Here is a 27,200-nt window from a genome sequence, read left to right on the forward strand (position 1 = left end):
CTACTAAAAAAAAGACAAGAAAATATGACGAGTCATATCTCGCCCTCGGCTTCACCGGAATAACGGTTATTGATGAAGACTCCTCCCCTTTGCCACACCCTATACCTAACCCTAACCCTAATGTAACCTAATGTAGAGTGGCAGTCCCACAGATGCATTGTGTTATTTGTGTAAGTAAATGTGTTATCTCGAATCCAACACTATATAAAAAACTAGATATATCATTCAGTGAAACAGCAGTAGGCCAGGTTGCTATGGGATATGCTATGTAACAGCTGCTTCTGGTTCTATTGAATCATCTTCCTCTTTAACAAAAAGCCCCGTCTCTGCCGGGACTCTGTCTGTGATGGTGTCAGACACTTAGAAGGACAATGTGAACCTGCTGATAGGAATGTAATTAATGACTAAGAAAAAGGTTGCCTTCATAATTGGTTTGACACCTGAAGACAGAACCAAGAGGAGAGTTCAGACCGCACTCTAGTCTGAAGATCAGTCGTCTTTGTAGTGTTTTAATAGGTTGAATATGTGAAGGTTACGGTGCCACGGAACATAATTAGAGGGTGGTTTAGCGCACAGCTGTGAAAACGATTGGCAACGTGCTGCCTTTACCTATTCTTGGAAATATTTGAAGTCAAGATTTTAAGAATCATTTTAATTCATGTTTCATTTGTTTCTCTATTGTATTAATCTTGTTGTCATGGTGAATCACATACAACACACTAATTGACCAAGTGTCCATGTTGTTTTTTACTCCTTGATGTAGCTAAATAGACACTATGGACAGGTCAGGTTGGGACAGATACAAGTCCTCTTTAATTCTGTGTCCTGAATCGTTGATGGTGTATTTTTTTTGTACTACACAGAACCAATACGAAGTGGATTGATGTTGGATCATGGGACTTTAAACAACTCCAATAATTGCTACTAACAACCCTGCACAGAATGACACAGGTATGAGGTATTTTTGAAGGCCAACACAGAAGTTAGCATTGCGCTGTTTCCCTCGACAAATATAGGTTTTTTTCCATGGGTTTTTGAATTATTGCAGTTTCTATGTTCAATGTGATGATGTTTAATGTTACCAACAAACTATGTATTCCCACTTAGCCAGTTGTTAGTAAGTGGGGCACTTCCAGATTTATTTCATGTCATTGAATAAAAGGTTCAAATATCTTGAGCTTATTTCAGATATCTTACCAAAATTCATTCAAAAATCCTGCAGACTCAGAGACAATGGAAGTACTAAAACGTTCAATCATATCCAGGTTTTAGGACTCATTACTGCACCACTCTATTATTGTCAAAATTTCATTTGTAAAAAAAAAAGGAATTTGTAATAGAATGCACCACGTAGAAAAAAAATAGAATAAATATTTTTCCATTCATTCCACTTCCTGTCTTTCTGATAAAAAAACCTGATGCCTACATTACCCACAATGCAATGCAGTCATTGGTGCTATTAGTTGCTGATGCAGACCATGAATGTTCATCATAGATACTGTTTTGCTGCTAAGCACTGCTCCAAACTTCCCCTTGTTGTAGCTCACAATAACTTAGCTAAACTCAATTCTGCCCTTGTAGTTTTCTCCACACAGACTCCCTTCATAAAAAAGTGACACATGTATAACTGTTCACACGACTAATTAAAATGAAAACAAGGCCATTATAACTCTTTGTATCATGTTTTTTTTTTTGTACATAGACATTTGATGACGTATCTTCCTGATGAAGAGAACAAGCTTTTAAAGGGGGTGACAGATTAGAAAAATGTTGGAAAGTTCACCAAGTGAGCTGTTATTAAAGGACTGAAAAAGGCTCCATCTGAGGATCCAGTACCCAGGTGTTAATAATACATCAATGATGTAGCCCTGAGCCTGTAGCCTGCAGCAGAGCTCAGTAGCAGGCTGCAAATATCTGGTAAGCCCCCCTCTAACCGACACAGCACAAAGTTTTATTTTTTCATTTCCAATCCTACCTATACTATACAGCACTATTCCCCAAAACACTACTACTACACAATCCCAGGTTTTCTTCATTTTGAATGATTCCTTATTAAAATGTGGTTGTTGAATGAAACTAAATGTGACCTGCTGACATCATCTCCATCTTAAATGAGATCTGTTTTCTAACATATGCTGCATGTAATCTTGTAAACCCTATAGATGTAAATATTGCAGAGCTGGGTGTAACCTTGCTCGGTGTTTGTTGCCTCTGTGGACCCGAGCAGCTCTCCCTCCAGTGCTCTCTACATTCACTTTGAAACTAACAGAATCAGATCTACACTGTTAAATATTTCATCGCACCTTTCCATGTAACTGTTATCCTGCTACAGCAACCATAAAAAGTAAAGAAAAAGGCAAAAGAAGGCAGTGTGAGGAGGCACCTGGCTGACATGCATTTAAATGGAGCCGAGGCTGTGGGAGTGTGTTTACCTTTCTGCACTGTGCACACCTCGTGTGTCACGGAAAAGCAAAGAGGAATTCAAAGGCAAGGAGAGTGACTTTTATTTGTCTTTTCATTGAATTTGCAGAAATGAAGTAATGATTGGCCTTGTACTCCATTCAAGATGTAAGACTTGAATAGTGAATCACCTGAAAAGAAGCCAGAGGAAAAACAACGCAGCGGTTGACCTCGTGGATGTAGAAATAAAAAGCAGAATCCAGAGTGTAATTTGTAAGGGGGTGAGGGTGGAGAAGAATGACACTGAAAGCACCTTCCGTCTGCACCGTGGAGCAGAGGCCATTACTGGCTTTAGTGTTGTCAGCCGTTCAGCATCGGCTCCTTTGAGAATGAGGCTTTCAATCAATGTATGAAAAGGCCGTATCTGTGAGGAGAGAATGAGACAGAATCACTCATGACGGGGGCAGCGGCTGCACTCCACTGAGTAGGTGTTCAGAAGCAAAGCAGCTGTCTGAAAGGAATTGTCTCGTTTTGATCCGTGCCATCGGCCGCGCTGCATTGTTTGTAGTAATGATGGTTTCTCGGCTGCTGTGGAGGATGACACACTCCTGAGAGAAGTTAGTGGGGCTGGACTTAATTGTTTTGATTATTTCCATGTGAAAAAGAAATCTGGTTTTGCTCTGCTTGATGCTGAAGTAGATACGATCCCTCAAGAAGATTAAAAAAATTGATCAAAATTTCATTGTTCCATTGTTAGCATTCAGGGACCATATGAGTGACTAGGCAGGAAAAACACAAATCAGCATGCTGTGGTTTGGAACAAGGTGAGCATTAATTTAAATTTAAAAAATGTTTCTTGCAGTAATTGAAGCATTCGTACCAAGTCAATTCAAGAATACTCCTCCATATGGCACTGCTGCTTCAACATCATTTTGACAATCACTATTTGAGTCAGAAGTGACCATATATGGACTTGAGGGTGGACACATATTGGTACACTTGGCCTCCTGTCCCCTAGTAGCAGCTCGTCAATCCCAGGTAGCCCTTGATGGTCGATTTGACTCCAAAATGGGACCATAATTTACCAAATGAGCACCATGCTGTACTTCATTGAAGACATCTTGAATCTAGAGATTGAGACTATAAAGTTCATACTTGACGACTATGTTGATGTCTTTAGGAAAATGTCTACTGAGGGCATAAATCCACCAAGAAGTAAGCTCATTTTCCTACTTAGTTTCATACGATCGTACTTATTTTTTTCAACCAGTGCAGTCGTCCCCTGCAGGCCACATTAAAAACAGTAGGCTTCAGACACTTCTGCATTTGCTTCATGATTGAAAACAGCCATCTTTCACTTTTTAAATAGAGTCCATATATAATGACTGCATATGTAAACCTCTCTTGCTCTCTGGACAGCTATGTTGAAGACCTAGATTACTTTGTGAAATATCATGCACATAATTTGGTTAGGTTTGAGAGATTAAAAAAAGTACCATTGGTAAGGTTTAGAAAAAGATTGTGGCTTCTGCCAAAATAAGAATGCAAACAATCTCCCACAAATATCTACGAAAGATAGATTGTACTGTTACTGTAAAATACAATTTTGTGTATTTTTTTTAAAGCTTGTATGGGGGCCTTTTTGCATTTATGTGATCGGACAGCAGAAGAGTTACAGGAAATATGGTGAAGAGATAGGGGGGTAGACATACATCGAAGAGCCTGTGCATCGAAGACTGCCTGGGAAGCCTACTCCACTAATGGAGCTGCACTTGCACCCCACCCACCATAATTTATTTTATAAACTATTGCAAATATAGTCGTTTGGATTTCATTTTCAGCCACTGTGCCTTTAATCGACAGAGTAGGACATCAGAGAGAGAGAGAGAGAGAGAGTGGGGAAAGATTTGGGAAAGGAGCCGCAGGTTGGATCCGAAATCTGTGCAGTGGACCCAGAGGATCAAAGCCCCTGTACACTGGGCATGACCCAACCATTACTGTAGGCCATTCCCCTCTAAATGTAGGAAACCAAAATGAGTTGTTAAAATTGTCAAAGCAACACAGCTACCATCTTGTTTATATGTCTCCTTAATCTGTGATTTCAGTTCACCATATTGTAACAGTTGGTTCTATTATAATAGTTAGAATTCTTTATGTGGGGGTAAATTGTCACTGTTGCGTTGCAGTAGCTCGATTTTTCTCTCGGATGCCTCAAACATTTGTGTCAAAAAGAAACCCAGCTGGGAGAGGGGCTGTTACTATGCCTTTGCCTTAATATTGGAATTCCTAGTGACAAATAACTCACTCAAACTCAGAATATTTGTAATTATTTTCCCATGATATTTTTCTGCTGTTCCCCTTTCAGCCATTTTGTGCGTCCGTGTTTTGTCCATCTTCCCCGTCGCTCGCTCAGAGTGCAATTCTTTCCACTCCCGGGGAGGAATGAGGCCGTCTGTTATTTGCAGTGTGGGAGTTTTGAATGGCGGCCTTTATGAAAAACAGGTGCCAGTTACTGTAGGGGAGCAGAGCAATCTAACTGAGTCCTGCCAGCCTTTCAGAGCACTCACAACCCCCCCGCAGCCTGCAGCTTTTCCCCGGCTCGTAGTTAAGCCTCATTCAAGAATAAGCCATGACTAATACTGCCAAATTTTACATTGGGCTGTGCAAAAATGCATTGCTACACTACAAGCTGATGAGAGAAGGGCACATAACAAATTCTGATCACAAATCAGTTGAGGAAGTGAATGAGGACAACAATAAGGCATGGGAAAGAATCAGGTTTGTATGAAAATTAGGAGAATTCAAACGGTTGTATTTGCGTTGCCTTGTTGTGCATAGCCTGATATTTTGAGTGTTTGCAAGAATGTGTCTTATGTATTATCTATTACTGTAGTAATGCATGAAAAATAATGATTGAACTGGATTATTTTTCTCCATAATCTCAAAAGTGTGTTTTACTTTTTGCCCAGAGCTCTGTGATTGAAGGTCTTTTTTTTCCATTTTAGAATAAATTCAAACTGAAATCAGCCTGCATTTGCTTAAAACTGCTTTCATTTAGCACGATTTGCCTTTTTCTCTGATATATCTCAAACAGCACTTCTGAGGAATTTAGCATGCAGCTCAAAGCATTTCTTTATTTTCTTTCATTTTTAACATACAACCTATGATCATTAGACCTCTGATCTCTGTCCATGGTGCTGAAATATTGACTCTGATTGATGGAAACACTCTCCATAGATGCACACTAATTTACAGAACTCACACAGTTCTTAGTAGTGCTGCAGATCTTTGACATCACGTTATAGTGAGAGACCTTGGCTACATAAACAAGCTTTTATCCAGTTGCTGAAGTGCGTTTCTAGTGACCCTGTCTGCAGCATTGAATAGCTTAGCTTCTGGAGAAACTCCAGCCATTCTCACCATACAGGCATCGTGCTCACTATCATCTACTGTTTGTACTTCACTCACAAGATCACCCTTTAAAATTCCCGTTTTAGTTCAGCTTTTGTTATCCATTATTTATTTGTCACTTATTTTTTTATTGGTGTCCTTATTGCAGAGATACCACTCAAAGTTTATTGTAATTTTTTCAATGGCAATAAGGTTTATTCTAAAAGGGGTAAAAAATGTGATTCAGATCTCTCATGCTTTTTCCTCCTTGCTTCATACACAGAAGAAGTTGGCTGTGAAATGCACAAAATAATGAAGAAAGCGAAACAAAAAGTTCTTAACTGTTATGTTAGAAGATAATGGAGAAAGAAAAGTTTGCATTCGTGGCACATTTCGGTGTTTGTTCTGCAGATCTCTCTGATGTCGAGTCTTGGCTGGCCGATTGTTTTTTTTAGCTCCGGGCGCTTCTCTCCGACTCACACGACAACTCTAAAGGTAAATAATGATGCCGCTGATTTCTTCTGACAGTGCTCTGTGTCTGTGCCCTGCATCTGCATCTGCATGTTTTATGTTTATTACGACGAGAGAAAGAGCCTGTGTGTGCCGTCAGTGGCATTTTACTTGGTTAGTCCATTACATCCACAGTGCCCGACTTCATATCCATGGAAGTGATTAATTCACATTTCTCCTGAAACTCTCTTTTGCAGAACAATGTTTTCATTGAATTTATGAAGAGTTGTCCTTTAAAATGAAAACCTACCATTATGAAATCATCTGACTCTTTTAATGTCACTGCGGCTCTGAACGGATGTTTGTAAATAATTTAAAAACAGCGCAAACACATCCACGTCGACACTCTGAGAGACTGATCATTTTAATATCCGTGAGGAGAAAAAAAACAGCTGAATTGGCAAAAAGAGAGCCAGAGACGTGTGTGTTGCAGATTCATATGTCTTTGTTTTGAAGCAGCAGCTTGTGAGAGTCTCAGCTTTCATATCATCGTCAGTTTAAAGTAAACGGCTCGGCTCAGTGTTAACAAGCAACAGTGTGTGTGTGTGTGTGTGTGTGTGTGTGTGTGTGTGTGTGTGTGTGTGTGTGTGATCATCTGCAGTGCAGACTGTACTAATGAGAGCATTACAGACTAGAGGAGAGCCGGAGGGACTCACAGATGTCACCACTCTGCTGTGATCAACAGTACAGTGCTGCTCACTCACCTTATTCACAAACACATTACTGTCTGTGTTTGACTGGATCAGATATATGGGAGGTGGTTACTAATACTGATCTGAGATGCACAAAACGGGCTGTTCAAAATGCTTTCTTTGAAGGAAATATAACCTCAAATGTTCCACTCTTTTCAAGGATAAAATATTGCGCATATAATGTGACAACAGCTTGCAACAACAAAAGAGGAATATAGCAGAACATATGCCCTGCTTTAGAGAAAGTAACTATAAACTGTCCCCTTCCAAATGCTAGTATTTTCATCCAATTCTAAAAAACATTTAAGCTAATTTTGAAATGTTGTAAGAAAGGAAAATGAATCATGCAGTTCTCGATCAGCTGGTTGGGAGTGGATAAACTCTGCTTGTTGCAAAGCAGAGATTGGTCAATTTACACATGACTGTAATCTAACAGTCAACGATGGAGGTATGAGTGCAATGTGAAAGTCAAAGTACGCTGGGATATAATCATCTTTCTCCTTGTGTTTTTAAGTCAGATCAAATGATGTTAATACGGATCAAACTGTGTCTGCAATAAGTTATATCCTACCAAGAGTGTGTCTTATTTCCTGCCTGAGCCACATTCACCTGACAAGTCCAGATAAACATCTTTTTTCAAGACATTACATGCTTCATGTTTCTTCAAATTAGACATTGCATTATAATGTTTTACTCATTTCAGTCAATGCAGGCCTCATTTTCTTCTTGTGACATCCCTAAAATAAGATATTTATCTGGAAGTGTCAGGTAAATGTGGCTCATAGTAAGTGTAATGAGATATTTCTGGTGCGAAATCAGACGAATACACTTTGTAAGATGTGACTTTTTGTTGTGCATATGAACCTTTTACTGAACCTAACTTATTGTCTTTTTAGGGGAGGACAACAAGCTGCACATTGATGTATTCTTTCCTTTAATAAAAAGTCATCCAACAGTATCTTTTTCCGCGTTCAGCAGACACACAACACATCTTTAACATCTATTTACACTGATGTTTGTCCCCTTCCGATGAATCTAAGTCAGATATCTAGTCAGCTAAATGCTCTGCCAGCTTTACTCTCTAACAGTGTCTGTTTACTGCTGAAACACTCGCTCTGCTGTCATCAACACTGTGCTGCTGTTTTAAATAGATTCACTATCTGTTTCTCCTACTGTACTGATCAAATTTCTCGTACTCTCTACAGATGTGGGCTTCAAAAACAGCTGTCTGCTGGAATAAAAGCAGCTCTCTAACTGTTCCTCTCTGCTGCTGTTGACAGTGACTTTATTAAAGTTATTTCACAGGAAGTAGCTGCCTGCTGCTGTAACAAATTACTAACAGAGTTACCCCAAAGTGGTTTCATCCCGAATCAACTCAAACTGATGCTTTGTCACAGCGTCTCATAAAAAAACTTCAAGGCAGAGACGATTTATTTTTCTTTTCTAACACCTCCTACTAACAAACAGTGAGGAAACATACTTCAGCGGCAAAAATTCTCCAGAGCAATGCTGCAATGTTATATGTGGTTATGACTGTTATTTTGGTATTGCATGTGATTTCTCACTCCTGCAGGATGATAATATAGATAAGATAGGATAATAGGAGTAGTCGAATACTGATATTACTGAAAATTGTCCATCCCTACTGCAGAGTATTTGGAGACATGGTCTTTCACGAGACACATATTGGTACATTTAGCATCTAACCACAGTGTTTTGATGTTCTACATCATAGATGATAGAGAAGCTGAAACTGAGAAAAGAAAGACTAACATTGCATCTTGAGTTAAAGACAAGATCTCAAGACTGTTTAAGATGACTAAAACACTACTAGATGCCATTGCTGAACATCTCCAGCAAAAGGAGAATAAACCTCAGGGAGTCTTTGTATAGTTTTCACTCGTGATGTTCTGAAAAATACTTTCTAAACCAATTTGCATGAAGGCTGGAATTGTGTGCAACATTATGGTTTATCCAGCCAACACTGGAGAAACACACGTTTTATAAATCACATCCATGAGACACTTTCAAGGAAAACAACACAAACAGTCCAGGAACAGCAGCAACTTTATCCTACATAATCTGACACTCCTGCACTTGATTCAGACCTGCAACACCTCGTGTGATGCTCTCATTTGTTGGCTTCTAATTCTTCCATTCGTTCTCTTCCTCCTCTCTTACCAACACACAAGTCTGTCTGGCTTTCCCTGGCAACATTTTAGCTGAGCCCTGTCTGCTCTGGAGCCGCTCCGCTTATCTTTGGAACAAAGATCCAAAAGGAAAGGACATGAGAGAAGGATTAAAATCACAGCCTTTTACTGACAACTGTTGTTTATCTCTCTCTCTTCTTCTTGGACTTGAATAAAGTCGAGGAGGAGCTGCGACCCCTCCCCCTCACTGATTCCCCTTTCCCTCTGTGGATGTGGAGCGGCAGTCTAAAAGAGAGCCAAGCCTGTCAGAGTCCTAATCGTTGTGGAGAGGCCCTTGGCTCTGTATGCACAGCAGACGCCAGCCCCAATTAGACAGGTGTATACAGTCTGCCAGAGCATGAGGGGAGAGCGAGCAGGCCCTATTCTCTGCACAAACACCAGTTCTGCACCACCGCTGCTCGATCGATGCAGCTCTGGGCCTATGAGGGGTGAGACTCGGAGGATGTGCAGCAGGGCAGAGGCAGCGGTGGCTGAAAAAATAAGCCCGGGAAGGACGGATGAGATGATGACAGAGGAGGAAATGAAAGATCGTCGAGGAAATGAGGAGCGGGCGATGCCGATTACAAACGCAACTTGTCAAAGCCAGGGAGCAGAGTTGATGTTTCTCGAGCCACATTTTGACAGTGAGAAGACAATCAGATGACAGTCCGCTCTGTCACTAAAAGAGAATAAATATAGAGTCACGAAGAAACAGTAACAATACAAATGTTTTAAACTTGCATTATTTCTTATGCCCATGAAACAGCGGACACAGTTTCATTCTAAGCAGTGCATTTTTCAAAGCCTGTTTTTTCACAAACCTTAATTAGCATCCCAATAAACAACACAAATAGAATTATGGATGCAGCAGTGCCAGGATTAGCTAGATCGGCTCACTTTTTTCTTCTCTCCATCTCAAGCCCCTGACTCAAACATGGTTGCCTCTGGCTTTCATTAACCAAGATGGAGATAACTGAAATGCAAAACTCAGATTTGAAACAAAGCAGTGGAAGAGCTCACATTGTCCACTTCTTGTTCTTGTGTATGGTTTGGACAACAATCTGTAAGTGCTGTACCAATTGTGAATGTTCAGTGCTACTGCATTGCACTTTTTAAAAGTGCTATCCAAACACAGGAAACTTTCTGGGGGGGTTCTTTAACGTCCCTGGATCAAAAGCTTGTCCTGAAAGACAACTGGAAATGGTAAACCTTCTTGAAGATGTTTCGCCTCTTATCCCAAAGGCTTCTTCGTTTCTTAACTGTCTCGAGGATGGAACTAAGAGTATCAGTCTCTGTGGGTCATTGATATGCTAATTAGTTGTCCTTTTAGATCATGCTTTGAATTACCATGGCCTGGATCTTAATTTGGACTCTGGTGCCTTTGGGGAAAAAGTACTGAGTTCCTTCAAAGGTCCATAGTTGCCTGGAAAAAGTACCTGCCGCTGAAGCACCGCCTGATAAGAAATCAGCTTTCTGTTCCTCATATAAGCTTATTTAAAAACTGTAAGAATACATTTCAGTAATTTTGTTCACTGTGCTCGAGATGTGTGAACTACCAAACCTCTGTTTTTATAATCTAATAATCACAAAATCATTTCCACACATGAAATCTTGTTCTTGAGTGTCCCCCTGAAGTTGTGGCACGTCTTACTTGGTTGTAAATCCCGTTGCTTGCAGCTAATCCTTTCTGGTTTGTGTCAATCAGCGGAAGCAGAGGGAGCAATAAAGCGCGATACAGGCCGAGGCGAGGCCTCCAGCCCAGCACCGCTCTGATTGGACATTGATTTGCAAGAAATATCTCCAGGTGCTGCAGGCATGATGCTGAGTGGCAGCTGCAACATGACAGCCATCAATTAGAGTGTGCTAAGTATTAACGCAGCAGCCGGGGAATTATGGTGCACATTAGGTGGAATTAAACGTATCTGTGGGCAGAAATGGATTTAGAGATTGTTCTATTGTCAGATTTTAAAACCAAATGAGAGACATTCAGCTCATTCTGAGACTATTCACGTCACTGCATGTTATTCAAAGAGCAATTCACCAGAAAGCTGAAATGATGTTCAAAGGCGACAGGATGTGGGATGTGACGTTGACACATAAAGCAGGTGCAGTTCAAAGCACATCACATCCCATTCGCATCGTCTCTAATTTAACTGTGAGGCTCTGTCAGGACGCATCTCAAACAGGGAGGAGACAGAGATATTGTGAAGCAGATGAATGCAGCCTTCAGGAAAGCAGCTTTGACTGACAGAGACGAGGGTAAACACTTCACAGACCCGCCGCTCGCTTCACAGGGACTGCTACGCAAAGAGGGGGATAGAGGGAGAAAGGGGAAGATGAGAGTGCTCCACCCCTCCACCTCCTCAGCTCCTCTCAGGAGGTGTCAGGAGCTGTGTGTAAAGAACCCAGCGCCCCCATTTCCTGTGAGAGGGAGCAGCTCTGAATTTTGATAACACTCATTTCCAATTGAGCGCTTCAAAGAGGAAAAGGCTCGGAGACAATTAGAGTGAGAGCGCAGCCTCGGCACCCTGAAAAGCCCTTGATGAGGGCGGCGGGCGAGTTTGGATAGGTTAATCAGCGGAAATCGGAAAGCAGGTGTCGAACACGCAACCTCGCAATCCTCCACCCCAAATTATATGATCGTCACATTCACAAAAGTGCGTCTTTTAATTAAACACAGTGTCCTTTTTTCGCTGTCTTTCCCTCATTCAAAAGCGTGAAGCAGCGCTGATTGCATCAGATCAGTGACACCGAGAACAAATTGCTTTTCTGCCGTGGCAGCGATGATGAAGGGGGTGGAAACAGGGTGTGTGTGTGTGTGTGTGTGTGTGTGTGTGTGTGTGTGTGTGTGTGTGTGTGTGTGTGTGTGTGTGTGTGTGTGGTTTGTTGGGGAAAGAGGGGTTATAGGGAGAGAATGTTGATTATCACCAAAGAGGCACAATAGAGACTTTTATCTGAAGCCTCATCTCTCATGTAGCGGAGAATAGGAGTTGAAGTTTCATGTTTAATCACAACAGAGTGAAATAGAGATTCTCTCACCATGGGATTCTTTTTTAAATGATATAAACATATAGGCTATCAAAGTATTTAAATGAGACCTTAGGAACCCGTGACTTTTCAAACCGTTTTTTTTTTTCCAGCATGGAGCAAAGACAATGTAGGCAAGTTATATAAAAATATAACAACATAATTGAACAGCCAGGCCTTATATTTAGTCATCTGACTCTAATTTGATACTAAGTATATTTCCACCGCAGGAACCAGGGTCTAAATGAAGTCCAGGAACTTGTTTTATCTCCAAAAAAAGTTCCTGCTTAGGAAGGGGAGGGGGGTTCAACTTTCTGGGGATAGTGCTAACAGTCCTGAACGTTTCTGATTTGTAGATTCCTGGAAGCTTTAAGACAATCAACAGAGCATTGGCTAGCTTGACCTCATTGAGGTAAAGGTTTCTGTCCCTTCCTCGCTCAGAGATGCTCTGAGAATGTTCCTAATCATTTGAATTATTTAATCTAAGTATGGAGCTCGTTGAAAGTATTCTCATGTTGTTTTTTATGAATACAGGCCCCGATGTTCAATTCTCAATGGCTGAGTGTTGGTGTATAGGTGTTAAAGTGATATGTGTGTGACTACACTTTTCTCCCACGTTTTGGAACCCCATATGTGAAACTCACTGCTTCCTCTGAGAGAGAAATAATATAACTCTTTAATTTAAAGTTTGGCCAAGCTTTGTTGATAACAAATGTAGAAAAAGAGAAAATTGTGAAAAGAGAAAACTGTGTTTTAATCGAATCTGACGCTGTGTGGTGTGTCTGTGTTTGTTTGTGCAGAGTTGTTGCTGTTGTTGGCCTAAAATAAAGCCCCTTTAGCCCCGTCAGCCCTGCAGCAGCCATTAGTTTGAGGCATCTCTCCCTGCAGAGTGCTGACAATGATGACAGGCAGCAAAAATGCCAGCTGGGCCTGAGGGGCGGGACTCCGGGGGCATCGTACGCTCCAGGTCGGCCGGGGTCGACATATTTATCTGGGCTGTAATCTGAAGGAAAAGGGACAGAACGGCTGACCCCCAAAACCTTGGGGACATCATCAAAACAGCTCCTATTTCAGGTCGGCCATAACGTGCTGTGTCACTCTGTGGCTCTCAGACAACAGAGAAAGAAGGGGAGAGAGAGAGAGAAGGAGAAAATGAGTGTGGGAGAGGGAGAGCAAAGCAAGAGAGAGGGGAAGAGAAAAAGTGATGAATAACAGAGCAGTAATCAGCAGCGAGCGGAGCAGCGAGGGTGAAGCTTTAAGGAGAAGCAGGGCTGATCTCTCATGGATCTGAAGCTGCATTATTGTCCCTTCACTCCTGACTCTGTGATTTACTGCAGCCTGTAGACACTTCTTCACTGCAATGCAAGCACATTTACAAAGCTTACAACATCCTGTACTTGTGTATAGCCTGGAGCAGAAGTGCATTTTTTAATAATGTGACTAAACTGTTTGGTATCTATGGAAGCCCTGAGCAGAGAAGCATCCATAAATTTTATGTTCTCCTCTTCTCCGTGATAATGAGTAACTTCCTGTTGTTTCTTCTGAGATCTGAGATTTTCCCAGAGATGCCACAGCACAAAACAAGCATAGGCTTCATTTACCTCATTAGTGTGGGTGATGGCAGCCTGGCTTGTCATGGGCTGGCCGATCACGGAGACCAGCGTATTGTTTTGATTTCTACATCACGAGAATATAATCCTCTTACACCAGAAAAAACAGCTTTGTTTACTCAAGATAACACGATAAATACGTCAAGATGTCGACTACAAAAACAGAAGTTACTCATTGTCATGGGTAAATGGAGTTAATAGGATGTATGGAAAAGAGCTTTTGGAGTTATCCAAAAATTGATTTACCATTTAATTTCAAGATTACAAATTATTGTAGACTGCTCTTTGACATGTTTAAATGTGAGAAAAACCACCTACACACAAAATCAGAAAATTGTGGCTCCAAACCTAAAAAAAGGATCCCAGCCCTCTAAAAGCTGCAGTGTGTCAAGAGGTTTTCTGTTTCTAATAAATTAAATTCCTATTTGTTTCACAATGAAAGACAAAGAAAAAGTCATTTTTTTGCCCAAGACCTTGGCTGCATGGAGCACTTTTATTACTTTTTCTCACAGGCTGTTTTAAGGGAATTTTTCATCAAATTTTCGGTGAACGTCGAACAAGTAACAATCCATCCATAATTTGAACCACTCATCCCATTTGGGGTCGCCCGGGTGAATATATTGGGCGAGAGGCCGTGTTACACGTGATAACACTGACAACATTGCCAGTCAATCAAAGAGCAGACACGGAGAGATCATGCAAACTCCACACAGAAAGAATCGTGTCTGACTGGGATTCAACCCAAGAACCTTCTTGCTATGCTAAACACTTCACCATCTTATAGCCCCAAATAATTATTAACGACAAATATGATAACTTGAAGCAATGAATCCAAAAGATTGTGCTTTACTGACGGACAAGCTGATCTTCCTACATGTGGAGCAATACTAGCAGTGCATACAAGGTACCATGGTTCTAAGATTCTACAATTAATTTAGCAGACGCTTTTATCCAGAGCGACGTACATCAGAGAGTAGGTACAACATGAGCAAGGATCTAGAAAAGAGGAAACAATGTCAGTAAGAGCAAACGATCAGCTATAAGTCCACACAGGTGCTGACAGGAAGTGCACAGAGGCCCAGCACAACATTGACGGCAGTTCTTGAGAGTTATATTCAGCATAGCCGTTATTAAACAAAACCATTGTCATCATCATCATAAAGGTCACAGGTATTCATGAAAGAGCTGGGTCTTTAGCTTTTTCTTAAAGGTGCAAGAAAAAACACGATCAGCATCTCAGCGGATTCACACTGCATTTGTTTTGCTCTTAACTCATTTACAGCAACTACAGGATATTTTTATGTCAAACAACTTACACACAAAAAACTGGCATAAAGGTTTAAAATCATGAAATTTTACTAATTAATTTAATTCTGTTGTTGGGTGAACCTGAGGAAGCTACAGGCGCAATGTGTTGTTCATACACAATAAAAGATGTAGTAAAGTTATTTTCAGTGTGCCACAGACTTTTGATTTAATTTTCATGGTTTGTTCCTGCCACCGTGCGTGAGAATGTGTTTAGGTTGTGCACGGGGCACCCTTTTGGCCATTTAGATAAAAATTCATTCTGTGTTTAGACAGACAGCATTTCCCTCGGAGCAGCTGACAACATGGAAAATTTAGAATAAAATGGAGCTTTTGTCAAATCTACATCAACTAGATCTGACTGCTAAAGTCTCATATCACATTTAGAAAAACTTTGGAGGACACATTAGCAGAGAAGGACCGTTGTTTGTGTCCTCTTTTTCACTTACAATAGAAGTAGAAATGTATCTGTGTGGTTAACAACAACAACAGGAGGAATATGTGGGCAGACACTGTTTTAAATTGTTTATTGTATAAAACAACTGTAAGCCGCCTGATGTGTATCCGCCATGACTTTCAGGGAGCGATTTCAATGGACAGTTTGACCTCATTACTGTCTTCAGGGCAGGTGGACCAGAATCCACAACCCACTCTTTACTTTTGCAAATCTCCAAGGATTACTTTAACCACTCTTTATTAATGACTTATCAGGGTTTTAAACACACACATTGCTTGAGGCCTGACTGTTAATAAATCGAAGGTCAGAGAGGTTTTCTTCACAACTAGTCAACTCTGAAGTTCTTTATAACAAAGAAGCATTCTGAGTTACACTTTATCATCACCATATCAATTTATAAATCCTTCATGAAGTGACTGATTTCTCCTCTTCCTGTTCCTCTAAGGTCTTGTCAAGTGTACGAGTGGATGTAAATTTTAAGAGGTTATAGCTTGAAATGTGTCTGAAATTTAGTGCAAGAATTTTACAATAAAGGAACTCAAAATATGGACATTCAAATGTAATAAAAGACAAAGTTGTAAATGTTTTGTGTGTGTGTGTCCAGATGTATGTGTATGTGTATGTGTATGTGTATGTGTATGTGTGAGTGAGTGTGAGTGTGAGTGTGTGTGTGTGTGTGTGTGTGTGTGTATCAAGGTGTGCTGTGTTTGAACATCTGCCTCACTGTGATTTCATCTAAACTAACAAACTCCTTGTTCCCCTTTTTTTCCACATCTCAGTGCATTATATAATTCAGTATAATGTATATGATGCTACATAAAACACTTTGCTTTGTGTAGCAAATATACTGTACAAGAGTAAACATATATTTCATTTCATATCAACAGAAAATCGAACAATTCAACCTCAAAAAGCTCAAAAGCTGGAGATTCAAAACTGGGAGATTTGCAGTGAGAGGCTTCTCCATTTCCCTTTCTGTATTGCATTTCATTTAAATGGTCAAATAAAGCTCACAAACAACGCGGTGCAGTCAAATGTAGCAGTAGATTACACTTACCATCCCTGTAGGAAGCAGCTACAGACTCAACTCTTATTAAAAAGGTGTTTGTAGTTTGGTATTAAGACAAAACTCTTAGAAAAGCGAACAAACAGGATGAGGAGCAGTTGTGTTTAGGTGAAGAAAACTGCCTCATTGTTACAGAAAAAAACTACTTTTCACTAAAGCATCAAGTCAGACCCATTCATTCTTTTAAAATCTATCCTCAACTTTCAGTATTTGGTCAGAATAAAAGAAGCAGCTTTGATCCATCCATGCTGATGATAAATCTTCTGCGTTCCTTTTTGCACACAACAACACATCAGCGGCCAGACTCGACTGCACAAAAGCCAGTCAACACTTTGTGTGATGTGCTGGCATGGCAGGGTGATTATGCAAACACAAACACAGGCGTAAGCATCCATCACAACCTGAATTACACAAGAGTCAGCTCCACAAACATCACATTAACTGACGACCGAGCACCGCTCCGTGCTCACATTGACAACTTGATTCCCGACCAATAGAATAGGGTGTGCTAATGTGTCTAATGTGCAAGAGACTGCACAGAGGGAGAGCGGATTTTAAAAATAAATCTCGGACTTTATTTGAAGTGCAACGAAGTAGAGAATATTAAATCCATCCAGGGAGACAACTCTCTGTAACATCACCCATGAAGCTGTCTCTGTTTAGTCAGGGGAGATGAATAATGCAGAAAGGATGCAAAAAAAAAGAAATACTATCAGCCATTCCACTATTGTGACAAGAGCAGCAGGAGATAGGCTGCATTCATTTCAGCCCTTCTGCTTTTGTATAAGGCTTGAAAAACACATTTGTATCAGCCTGTTTGCCTACATGAGTTTTTCTGCGTTTGCTACTTGAAAATTGAAAACTCCAGGCAAGGATATCACAACTAAAGAGTAATCATATCAGAAGTTTCACTGTGATTTCTATTGAATCATGTGTTTTGACTGGTGTGTGTTCGTTTTGCATGTATTGTCCTAGAAAGAACAAACCAGAGCACGCCTTGGGTGTTGATTACTTAAAAAAAAAAGGAGTGAATTTCAGAGATCTGTGTGAGCACATGGAGGGTCTGACAAAAGAAACCGACAGAAACGGGAAGCTTCCCGGGCGAGAAATCAGCCAAACAAAAAACATGTATTTAGGAGCAGCGAGGCTGGAGAGCTCCATCAAAGAACAGATTTTGAAACAGCGAGGAAATACTAGTGACATTTCGTACCTTTGGTGCTCATGTCCGTCCCCGCCGCCACCAGAACCAACAGCAGAGCAAAATAATCAGTGATCGCCTTCATCACGTTTCGTCCCTGCTTTGCGCTCCTCTCGAGCTCTTCGTAGTGAACGTCCTTGGGTTCAGCACTTTTCCACGGAAACCCCTGAACCCTCCTCGGTCACTTCAGCCCAGGTTCCTCTGTCTGATTCACTCCTCTGACAGAGACGAAAGGGCTTTAGTTTCCCGTCCACAGACCGCTGAGTGTACTGACTCCTCTCCCTGAAAGCTGGAGAGTGTGGAGATCTGCTGCACGCTCTCTCTGCTGTGCGCGCGGAGCTTCCTCTGCTCGCGTGCATCACTCAGCACCACGGACAGCTCCTAGCGTCCACCAAAGGAACTCACAGAGCCAATTAAGCTCAGAGTTTGGGACATAACCATTAAATACTGTGTAATTAGAGCAAAGGTTGCTGGGTTTTTTTTAACCTGTAGATGCTTAAGTGGGTCAAAAAATTACCTAGTCAGGTTGTTTTCTTGTAATATCTTTGAAATCATTAGGTGCAATAATTTCATATCATTATCATTTAAAGTGTTGACTTATATTTTATACATTTTTAAGAATTCTTGTTTTACTATTACTTCCCCAAGCTTCCACAAATGGGTAAAAAAAAGACACCTTCCCCTCAAAAATAATACTTAAAACTCTTTTAAAAATGTTTAACCCATCGTTGTAAAAATTGATACACAAAAGCAATGTAAAAGAGTTCAATTTAAACAGTAAGTGAGATGAAAAATAATTGATGTGTAAAAATACTTCACATGTAAGTTTGGACACGACAGCAACAATGTACTGTAGGTGTCTGCTGCTCTTTTCTTTTGTGTTGCCAGTGTTTGAATATGCCTATTAGTGCGTATAAAGTAACATCCTGTTAAACTAAGCGATACAAGAATAGCTTTGTCCCAGCAGCAGTCAGTGACATGAACAAGACATAACAATACAGCAGGCATTGCTGTAAGAGCAAATGTAGTACCATTTATTGATTAGTCATTGATCTCTGCACATTTCGTCTTCCTTTATCATGTTTTTAGTGATGGCTCATTTCTATCTTCTGTTTACTTACCATGTTTTACTGATTCATGGTATATTCTTATTTTTAGCCTCTTTTTATCGATGTTTTATATCTTTGTCATTCTCTTAGTATTGAACACTGTTATTTATTACTGAATTATGATCTTAATATGCTTACCTCCACCTTACAGTATAAGGGCCGTACTAAGCAAAGCATATCCAGGTCATAATTAATGTTCAACAACATCCCTACCTTTAATCTAATTTAATTAAAATCAATAAGCAGTAATTAGGAGGGTATGATCTATTAGCTATAGATTACGGTCATGTGGAATAAGGAACTAATAAGTACTGAATAATGACTAACTAGCAGCTAGTATGCTACTAATTAGCATGCTAAAAAGTAACTATATAATGGTGAATATTCTGACCTGCATTTAAAGTGTTACAAATAAGTGTTTTATTTTGTACACATCATTTTATCGACACATCTCGGTATCAACTATCCACTAAGTGTGTTATCATGATTTTTGTTAACATGTGCAAATCTGATTTTGACAACCTCAGAGCTGACAGAGCCTGAGAAACATCAGGTAGGCAGTGTCTGAACTGATGATCAGATAACTGCTGCTCTTAACTAATACCAGAAGGTCAAAAAGTGAATTGATTTTTTTAAGGCTGAGCTACAGGAAGCATCTAACATTGTCCAAGTATAATATATGTAACCAAGTTGTAAAGTGCTGGAAATCTTTGGGGTGTTGGTCAAACTGTCTGATCATCCTGTAGGATTCAGTCTGCTGAGCTCTTCTGCATGATATAGTGAAGTCTTTAATTGGCCTGACTTAGCCGGCACAAATTGATATAAATGAGCGGGGGAAAATAACAACTTTCAGTTAAATGCAAAACAGTTCGATGTACCAAAAACTCAAAGTCAGAAAATCTCGGCCTCTTCATCTTCAAGCAGCCACATAAATAACTCCCTAATCCCTAATAACCTCAACTCTTCTATTAGAGTTTTAAAAAAAAGCAATCAGTTTGCAGATTGAACCTTGAACTCCTTTTTTTCCAAAATTAATTTCCAACAGTTACCAAGTGCTTTATATCACATATTTGTTTGAAATACATACATATGATATAATATTCTGAGCTCTCTATTTGAGATATTTAAGGTAGACTCTGTAGACGCCTTAAACCTGATACAAGGATAGTTCTGTTGAAGTTTCATGAAGAGTCAGAAGCTCAGAATGACTTTTGTTATCCGCAGTCAGCCAATGATATCTCAGTTTACAGCATAAAAACAAAGTCCTGCTAGTGACTGTCATTAATGAAAACACAAATACAATGAGAATGTTGAAAAGCTCCTGTTTCTGCATGTTTCTCATCACTGGGATTTTAAATTAAACATTTACATTCTCTCTTTTGAGTGGAATGGGATTTGGATCAGGGATTTCTGAGTTTTTAATGCAAGACAAATTTATATGCAAACAAACAATAAAGTCTTATCTTAATACACACTAACATGACATTATGTTAAGGTTTTTGAAGAATCCCAGCTCTGTTTTTCACATGTTAACATCATATTCTGATTACAGAAACAAGCAGTGGGATCTGTCTCTGTTAGCTCGAGTGCTCATGATAGAAACCAGACAGTCACGTCAAGTCAACAAAACTCTTTATCCTGCAGACTCTCATCTTAGAAAAGTTAAATCCAGCAGATTTCATGCACCATCAAACCAAACCGTGTTCATTCTTAACCGCTCACAGAACTCAGTCTGCACAGAAAAGACACATATGATGGATTTTGGTCGAATCAAAGACTCACCTGCCAGAATGTAAAGCTATAATCTGGATCTGTCTGGGTCATGTGGAGAGGGATATGAATAATTGATTTTCTCAACGGTCTGCATGATTGTTATGTCTTGAATATGATTTAAAAAACGGATGCATATCACAGATAAAATAACGAAACTACAGACAAAAATAATCACACTTTTAGACAAATTAAATACGCTTTACTACAGGGAAAGGGAAGGGTTTAGAGCAAATAATAAAATGAATCTCAGTGCAAGCTTTGACAAATAAGATGTCATTATATAAATGCATTCACATGTGCATAAGTAGAACCACAAACATGCAATTATGAGTCTGCAGCTCACAATCAGGTGAGGTTCAAGTAAAAGTAAAAAGTGATCAATTGTAGAAATTGATTTTGTTCTTTTGTGTACTTTCTTAAAAAGGGCTAAATTATTCATATGAAATGTGTTTTTATTCCATAATTACTTGTTACCTTTGTATTTTAAGAAAGACTCTTTCACATTACACTTGTGTCAGTGAGCGTCTGATGTGTTAAAACCAACAAAGTAAGTCGATTTCTAAAGCTTTCTCTCATTAAGAGGTCATTTAACCATCATGCACACTTTGTGTTGTGTCTCTTACATTGCATATTCATTATGTGTTGACTTGTATACTAGTCAAAGGGAAAAATCAGAGTCAGCACAATGGAAATGAAGTGCTTAAATCAGTCTTTTATAGAGATTAGCCATACAATGACCTGCTCATCAACATGCTTGCTCCCATGGAAAAGCTCTAGTCTGCATAATGAAGCATGCATAAGAATAGACAGTAACCTTTTGGGGATTAATGCAGGACTGTTAAGTGCATTGCTGAGCTGTGTCTGGATGATAATGTGAACTCAGTGTCTCATCTTTGCAGCTTCCACTTGGAGATCTACACATCCTGTTTCTCCCTCAATGCCTTGACTTGGCTAACACGGGTTTAATGCGAGATGTTGCATCAGCAGCCCGCTATCTGCGCCGTCTTTTACATCTATTGGTTTTGAGTCATCCTGCTGCTGCACCTCTGGCTACTTAAATCCCCAAGAAGGCCTCTGGAGGCTGATCTCAGCTCTGCCTTCTGAAGCTTTAGCAGCCAAGGTGCTCAACATCCTCCGATGTGCGTCCAGCCTTCAGCCGCTTCTCGGCTCACAGAGAGCGAGAGAGATGACTCAGTACATCAATGCAGAAAATGTCTCCAACACAGAACCAGAGTGTTGAACCTCTTCGACTTATTTGCTGTGATTTACGCACCTTTGCCTCACGGCAGAGAAGCTATTCATAGATTCCACACTCAGTATGTAAAAGGCAAGTCATGCAGAGGCATTACTCATCTTATTAAAGGCCCAGTCTGCAGCCTATTAGACCACATTCAAAGAAGGTCTGTTCACAGAACTGAAGGGCCATAGTCTCTCATAGATGTGAATACATTTCACAGCCAACAGTAAATATTCAAACATTGCAACAGACCTTAAAAGCACTGTTCAAAAAAAAAATTTTCACACAGCACTTTGCATTGAATTAAGTCGACTGATTGCTAAAAGAACCATTCATGTTTTTCCTAACCCTGGACAGTAATGCAACATATTTCTTAGGGTTCATTAAAACGTTTTTGGAATTGCATATTGCTTCAGCCAGCAGCAGTGAAACAGGCTGTACTGGCTGCAATGTAATCCTTTGGGGCTAATCTACAGAGTGCACTCAAATGTGTTTATTTTAGTCACTGACAGGCTCTGATTGTTATTCTTAGGGTCTGAAAGCATCACAGGGAGGACTTTAAATAGAAAGACCTTATTTTAGAGAAGTAAGATCTTTTTTTTTGACAGAAACAATCGTCAATCTTCAGAGACAACATTTACAAAAAGAGGCATTTTAGCTCAGAAGTTTTGTGTCCACCTTTGCCTTGATCAGTTAGTTTTTTTGAGTAATTGTGTGACTATTCATTTTTACCTAAAGGAAGAGTCAATGGCTTTTTCCTAAAAGATTTAAATATAGACTTTAAGACTTTCATTTTTTTGTAATGCTACTCAATCATCACCTGTGGGCCTCCGTACATGTGTGGTGTCTGCAGAGATCCGGTCCTCTGACTGGATTTTACTGTTCTGGGTTGTTTTGGTTGACTTGGGATGTCTCTGGGCGAGAAGCTGCTGTGTGTTTCCTCCAGCCAATGACAGTGCATAGGTGAGTTTATGAGTGGATACAATTAATCGATTGGACGCAATTCAAACCGGCGAATGATGGAAGTGTACGTAGCTGCAAAGAAGGGGAAATCTTAACCATTGTGAGGCGAAAAACACCAAGCGGATAAAGCTTGTTCCAATGCAAGGATTAACCTTGTGTAAGCTTTCACCCACAGACGCAGAGTTGGTCTTCTTTCTGTTGGACAAGTAGGTGGTTAGCTTGTGCTAGCGTGCAGTACAAGTAAACACATTACGTCCTGCAGTGAGTGTTCCCTTCTGGAGGCGGTGAGGCCAGGAGGCGGGGCCTAGTTTGAATTTTGTGTTCACAAGCTGCAACTAAATATACTACTGACTCCACCCACTATATGTGTTACACACAATAACAGATAATAAACCAATTTATGCAGCAGTGGACGAGCAAGTCCTTGTTGTACAAGGTGAAAAAATCTTCTTGTCTTGTCAATGGAGTCCGGTATCTTTAAAGAGAGTGATGTAACAACTGTTTTTCTGATTTCTAAGCAAACATCTTCCTCTGTGACAAAAACATCTCGCTCTGTAGGGATCCGTTCTGTAATGTTGTCAGACACTTTGAATAAGAGTTTGAGCCTGTCAGTGACATTTTAGTGGGTGTACTTTAATCAGGAGCATTTACCCCACAGACTAATGTTGCTGCCATTACGTTCTGTTTCTCACAGCTGCTTGTACATGTTTGTCATTTAGACCCTAAAATATGTCTAAAAGTTGAAAAGAACAGAATGACTCCTCGGAAAAATGTCTTTCTCGGAAACCTTTCTGAATATTCAAGAAAATCCAAGAGTGCCCTTTTTCACTTTTGAGACTGTGGGTCAGTGGAAAAGTAACCAGAGCTTCAGGCTTCACTTCTTCAAAGTCTCTCAGTTTAAACCCACCTACCCTACCTCCTGATTCATTTCCTCCCTGCTGTAGAATCTGTCAATCAGAGTCACTCACTGTCTTCGCTTTTCGAACAGAACTGCTCTTCATTTCCTACTGAAATTAACCTTTAAAACAGAAAGAGAGAGGAAGGAGAAATGTAGATTCAAAGACTGACAGGTAGCTTATAATCGTATGATTTCAAATAATATGAAACATAAATACAATGACATTTTTTATTAAAGCTTATTGAGGCTTTGGCATTTATGAGGAATGTCAAAGAAAGCAAAAGAGCCGTCAGTTCCAAATCAAAAGTTCAGTTAATTGAAGCTCTTATTGTATATCTAATCTTCAATTCTTTTTCATAATCTAGGTATTTGAAATAGGTCGTCCCCGATGAAATGACTGACATAATGTCCTGACATAATGTCCTGTGTGAAATGGAGTGAATGGAAGATTTAAGGAACAAGAGGTTGCAGGGAAATGCTCAGTAGTCCAGAGAACATTTCAAAGGAATTAGCTATATCCATAGTGTGGGTTAAAATCCTTCATTAAACAAAAGCCACATAAATAACTGCACTTCTGGATAAAGTATCTAAAAATGGGCCCAAAGTGGGGAGCGTCCTCGTGCTCCAGCATTCCTCTGTTGTCTTCAATAATTTATGAGTGAAAACTTGCAAATTAGTCCGATGGAGTGGCTGGAATTTAGCATAAAACAAATGACCATGGCCTAATTTAAATTGAATGTGCATTTACATACCATCATCATCATCTTTTGCAATCAGGGATGATCAGATTTTGCTTTTGGGGTAAAAAAAAAAGAAAAACATTAATATGTCTGCTGATTTACATTAAGATGAATCACAAGTAGCTAATGATGCAGTGATCTGTGTGATAGAGGCCATCTGAGCTGTGAAATAAATCTAATGCAAAGGCTCCAAAAAACTGCACTTCCTCCAGTGTCCACTTGGGGCTGACTCCAATAGTGAGTTTATCTCCATAGAGCCTCATTTTAAAAAAGTTCTACTTTACAGCAGAGATAAACGTATTTATAGCCTGGTAAAAAAAAAAATTGGTCTCTATAGCTCTATTGTCTACATATTATTCTTAAGGTTTAGATAGGAGAGTGGATAGAGTCAGAAATTTGGGAGAGAGCGAGTGGGGAATGACCTGTGTCAAGTAGTCATAGGTCAGATTCGAACCCTGGCCGTTGGCTTAGAGGACTGCAGCCTCCGTCCATGAGGTGTGCGCACTTACCAGTAAGCTGCCGGCGCCCCTAGTTTGTCTATTTGCTACAATTACAGGATTTAAAGTAATGCACAATTAGGGGTGTGGCTTATTTGAGTGACAGGTGAGAGCTGCCAGCTGTCTGCAAGGTGTCACCTCAGCTAAATCAGTCACTAAACTCAACCTCTGGGCTAGATCTTTTCATCTACATATCAGACAACTAATCCGCCTACAACTATCTGTCTGAGCTCCAGTTTTTTACACTCAATCAAATTCTAATATTATTTTATTAATATGTTAGCACTTATTAGTGAGAATCTGTGGCTGTGCTCACTATACCTGTCTTGTTAGCTTGTTCAGTGTTTGAAATATATTGATTTATTTGTGGTGGCCTGTGTATAGGAGTCAGGATTGTTGTTGGCCATTCCCAATTAAAGTCTGTAGTGATGAGAGAGCCGATTGTTTTAAGGTTAGCACTGTCAAGACAACTTTTCACGTATCTCATAGCAGAGGGTGTGAGCAGATCTGCTGATTTCAAAGATCCAAATGTCACTGGATTAAACGGTGGTGCAATTTAGCTTTAATTATCTTAATACTATTGATCAGTAAGGATGCTGCTTGTTGTTTTTAAAACTTGAACAAAAAGGACAACATGCATAACATCCAGGGGACCCTTAGGGCTTAAGACAAATTTTAGACTTGCTTTGGAGAAGTTGTTGTTTTTCTCTCCTTTTTTCAGGTGGCCAGAAGTGTATGCGACAGTAATTAACAGGATTTAGAACAAGCGGCACACACCAAAGTGACAAATCTATCCATTCCCTTCAGATCAGAGAAGAGTAGCTTTATTAGATGTGGTGTGGAGTGGAGCCTCCTAATAACAGCATCACATTAAGGCTCCTGTGCACCTTTGCTCTGGCACTGGGGCTTATTTGTCTTAATAAGAAATAGTGTGGAGGCTGCTTCTATTAGACATGCAGTCAGGCTGAATGTATTTCCCTTCAGAGTGGAGGATAGATTGCCTCGGTGGCTCCTCCTCAAGTTATTCTGGATGTGCAGACCTGTCTGCAGGATGGGGAATTAGGGAAAAACATCTAATCTAGGTTTATTTTTCACTGTTTGCTCTGGGTATAAATAGTAACCACAGTGCTAGTTTACTCCTGTTCTGCCTCTGTAGGCATGGCTTTATGAAACACAAGGCTTGTACGCGACAAAGGTTTATACTAAACACATGCAAATAGGGTTGTTGTAATACCAGATATTTAAAAGCAGAATACATATAAATACAGCAGAAATCAAGTATATCCTGTGTAAATATCTCTCTGAGTCATGACTGGCTACAACAAGTGAGAAGCGTGAGTCCTGCTAACTGTGTTGTTGTCTGAGCTGTGTTTACATGGACGGGACGGCCTTGTGTATAAATCTGTTTTAGGCAAGGACTAGAGGAAAGAAGTATAAAACAGCCTACTCACAGCTTATATGGATGTCACCTAAGAGTCTTTAGATCTCCGTCATTCAGTGTCAATGTGCCATGTGAAGCTATGAGTTAACCAAAGTGTGCCAACATTAGCCTGCTAACACAACAATGCAGGACACAGGCCATCCTCTCGAGTCTAGGCCAATTTTGCCCGCTGCTTGCACTCAATGGTGCTTAATTATGGTGCATTCTAATTCTTTTTTTTGTTTTTCCTTCTGAGAGCTGGGAGCTTAATTTGATAAGAATGTAGGATAGGCATTTATAAACTTTTTGCTTCTGCCTTTTCCTTTTCAGTCACTACATAATACATGACTGTTGACTATGTTTGAACTGTCTGTATTGTTTAAAAATATTGTGTATGTATAATGGCTGAATAAATACTTATACATACTCATGTATGAGTGGAGAGGGGTTGGAGGTGTGCCGCTGGAGGAGAGCGGAGGCTTCAGAATAGAGGAGGTGTCGCTAAAAAACAGCACTTAGTTTTGGTTTCATGCTGGTGTTCAAGGGCGACATCTACTGGATCACAAAGTACGTTCTTCCTTTGAACTTTGATATGAGACTTGCACAAATGAAACAATATTGATACCTGTTACGATACCAATGCAAACAACTGATGCAACATCTTATATTCCAATACTGAGTCATTTCTTGTATAATAACCCAAAATTGCATGTAAACTT

At 40.0% G+C, this 27,200-nt stretch overlaps 1 protein-coding gene across 1 annotated transcript in view; it reads right to left on the bottom strand.

The window, feature by feature from the left end:
• The window catches only part of sez6b (seizure related 6 homolog b), a 140,018-nt gene extending 121,833 nt beyond the window's left edge, over window positions 1-18,185 (bottom strand). The window contains exon 1 of the mRNA XM_020640977.2: window positions 17,857-18,185. Within this exon, the coding sequence (XP_020496633.2) occupies window positions 17,857-17,929 (73 nt within the window). The 5' untranslated portion in view covers window positions 17,930-18,185. The remainder of the gene's footprint in view (window positions 1-17,856) is intronic.
• Window positions 18,186-27,200: the final 9,015 nt, after the last annotated feature.

Source organism: Labrus bergylta, chromosome 11 (assembly GCF_963930695.1).
Source record: "Labrus bergylta chromosome 11, fLabBer1.1, whole genome shotgun sequence".
Lineage (NCBI taxonomy): Eukaryota > Metazoa > Chordata > Actinopteri > Labriformes > Labridae > Labrus > Labrus bergylta.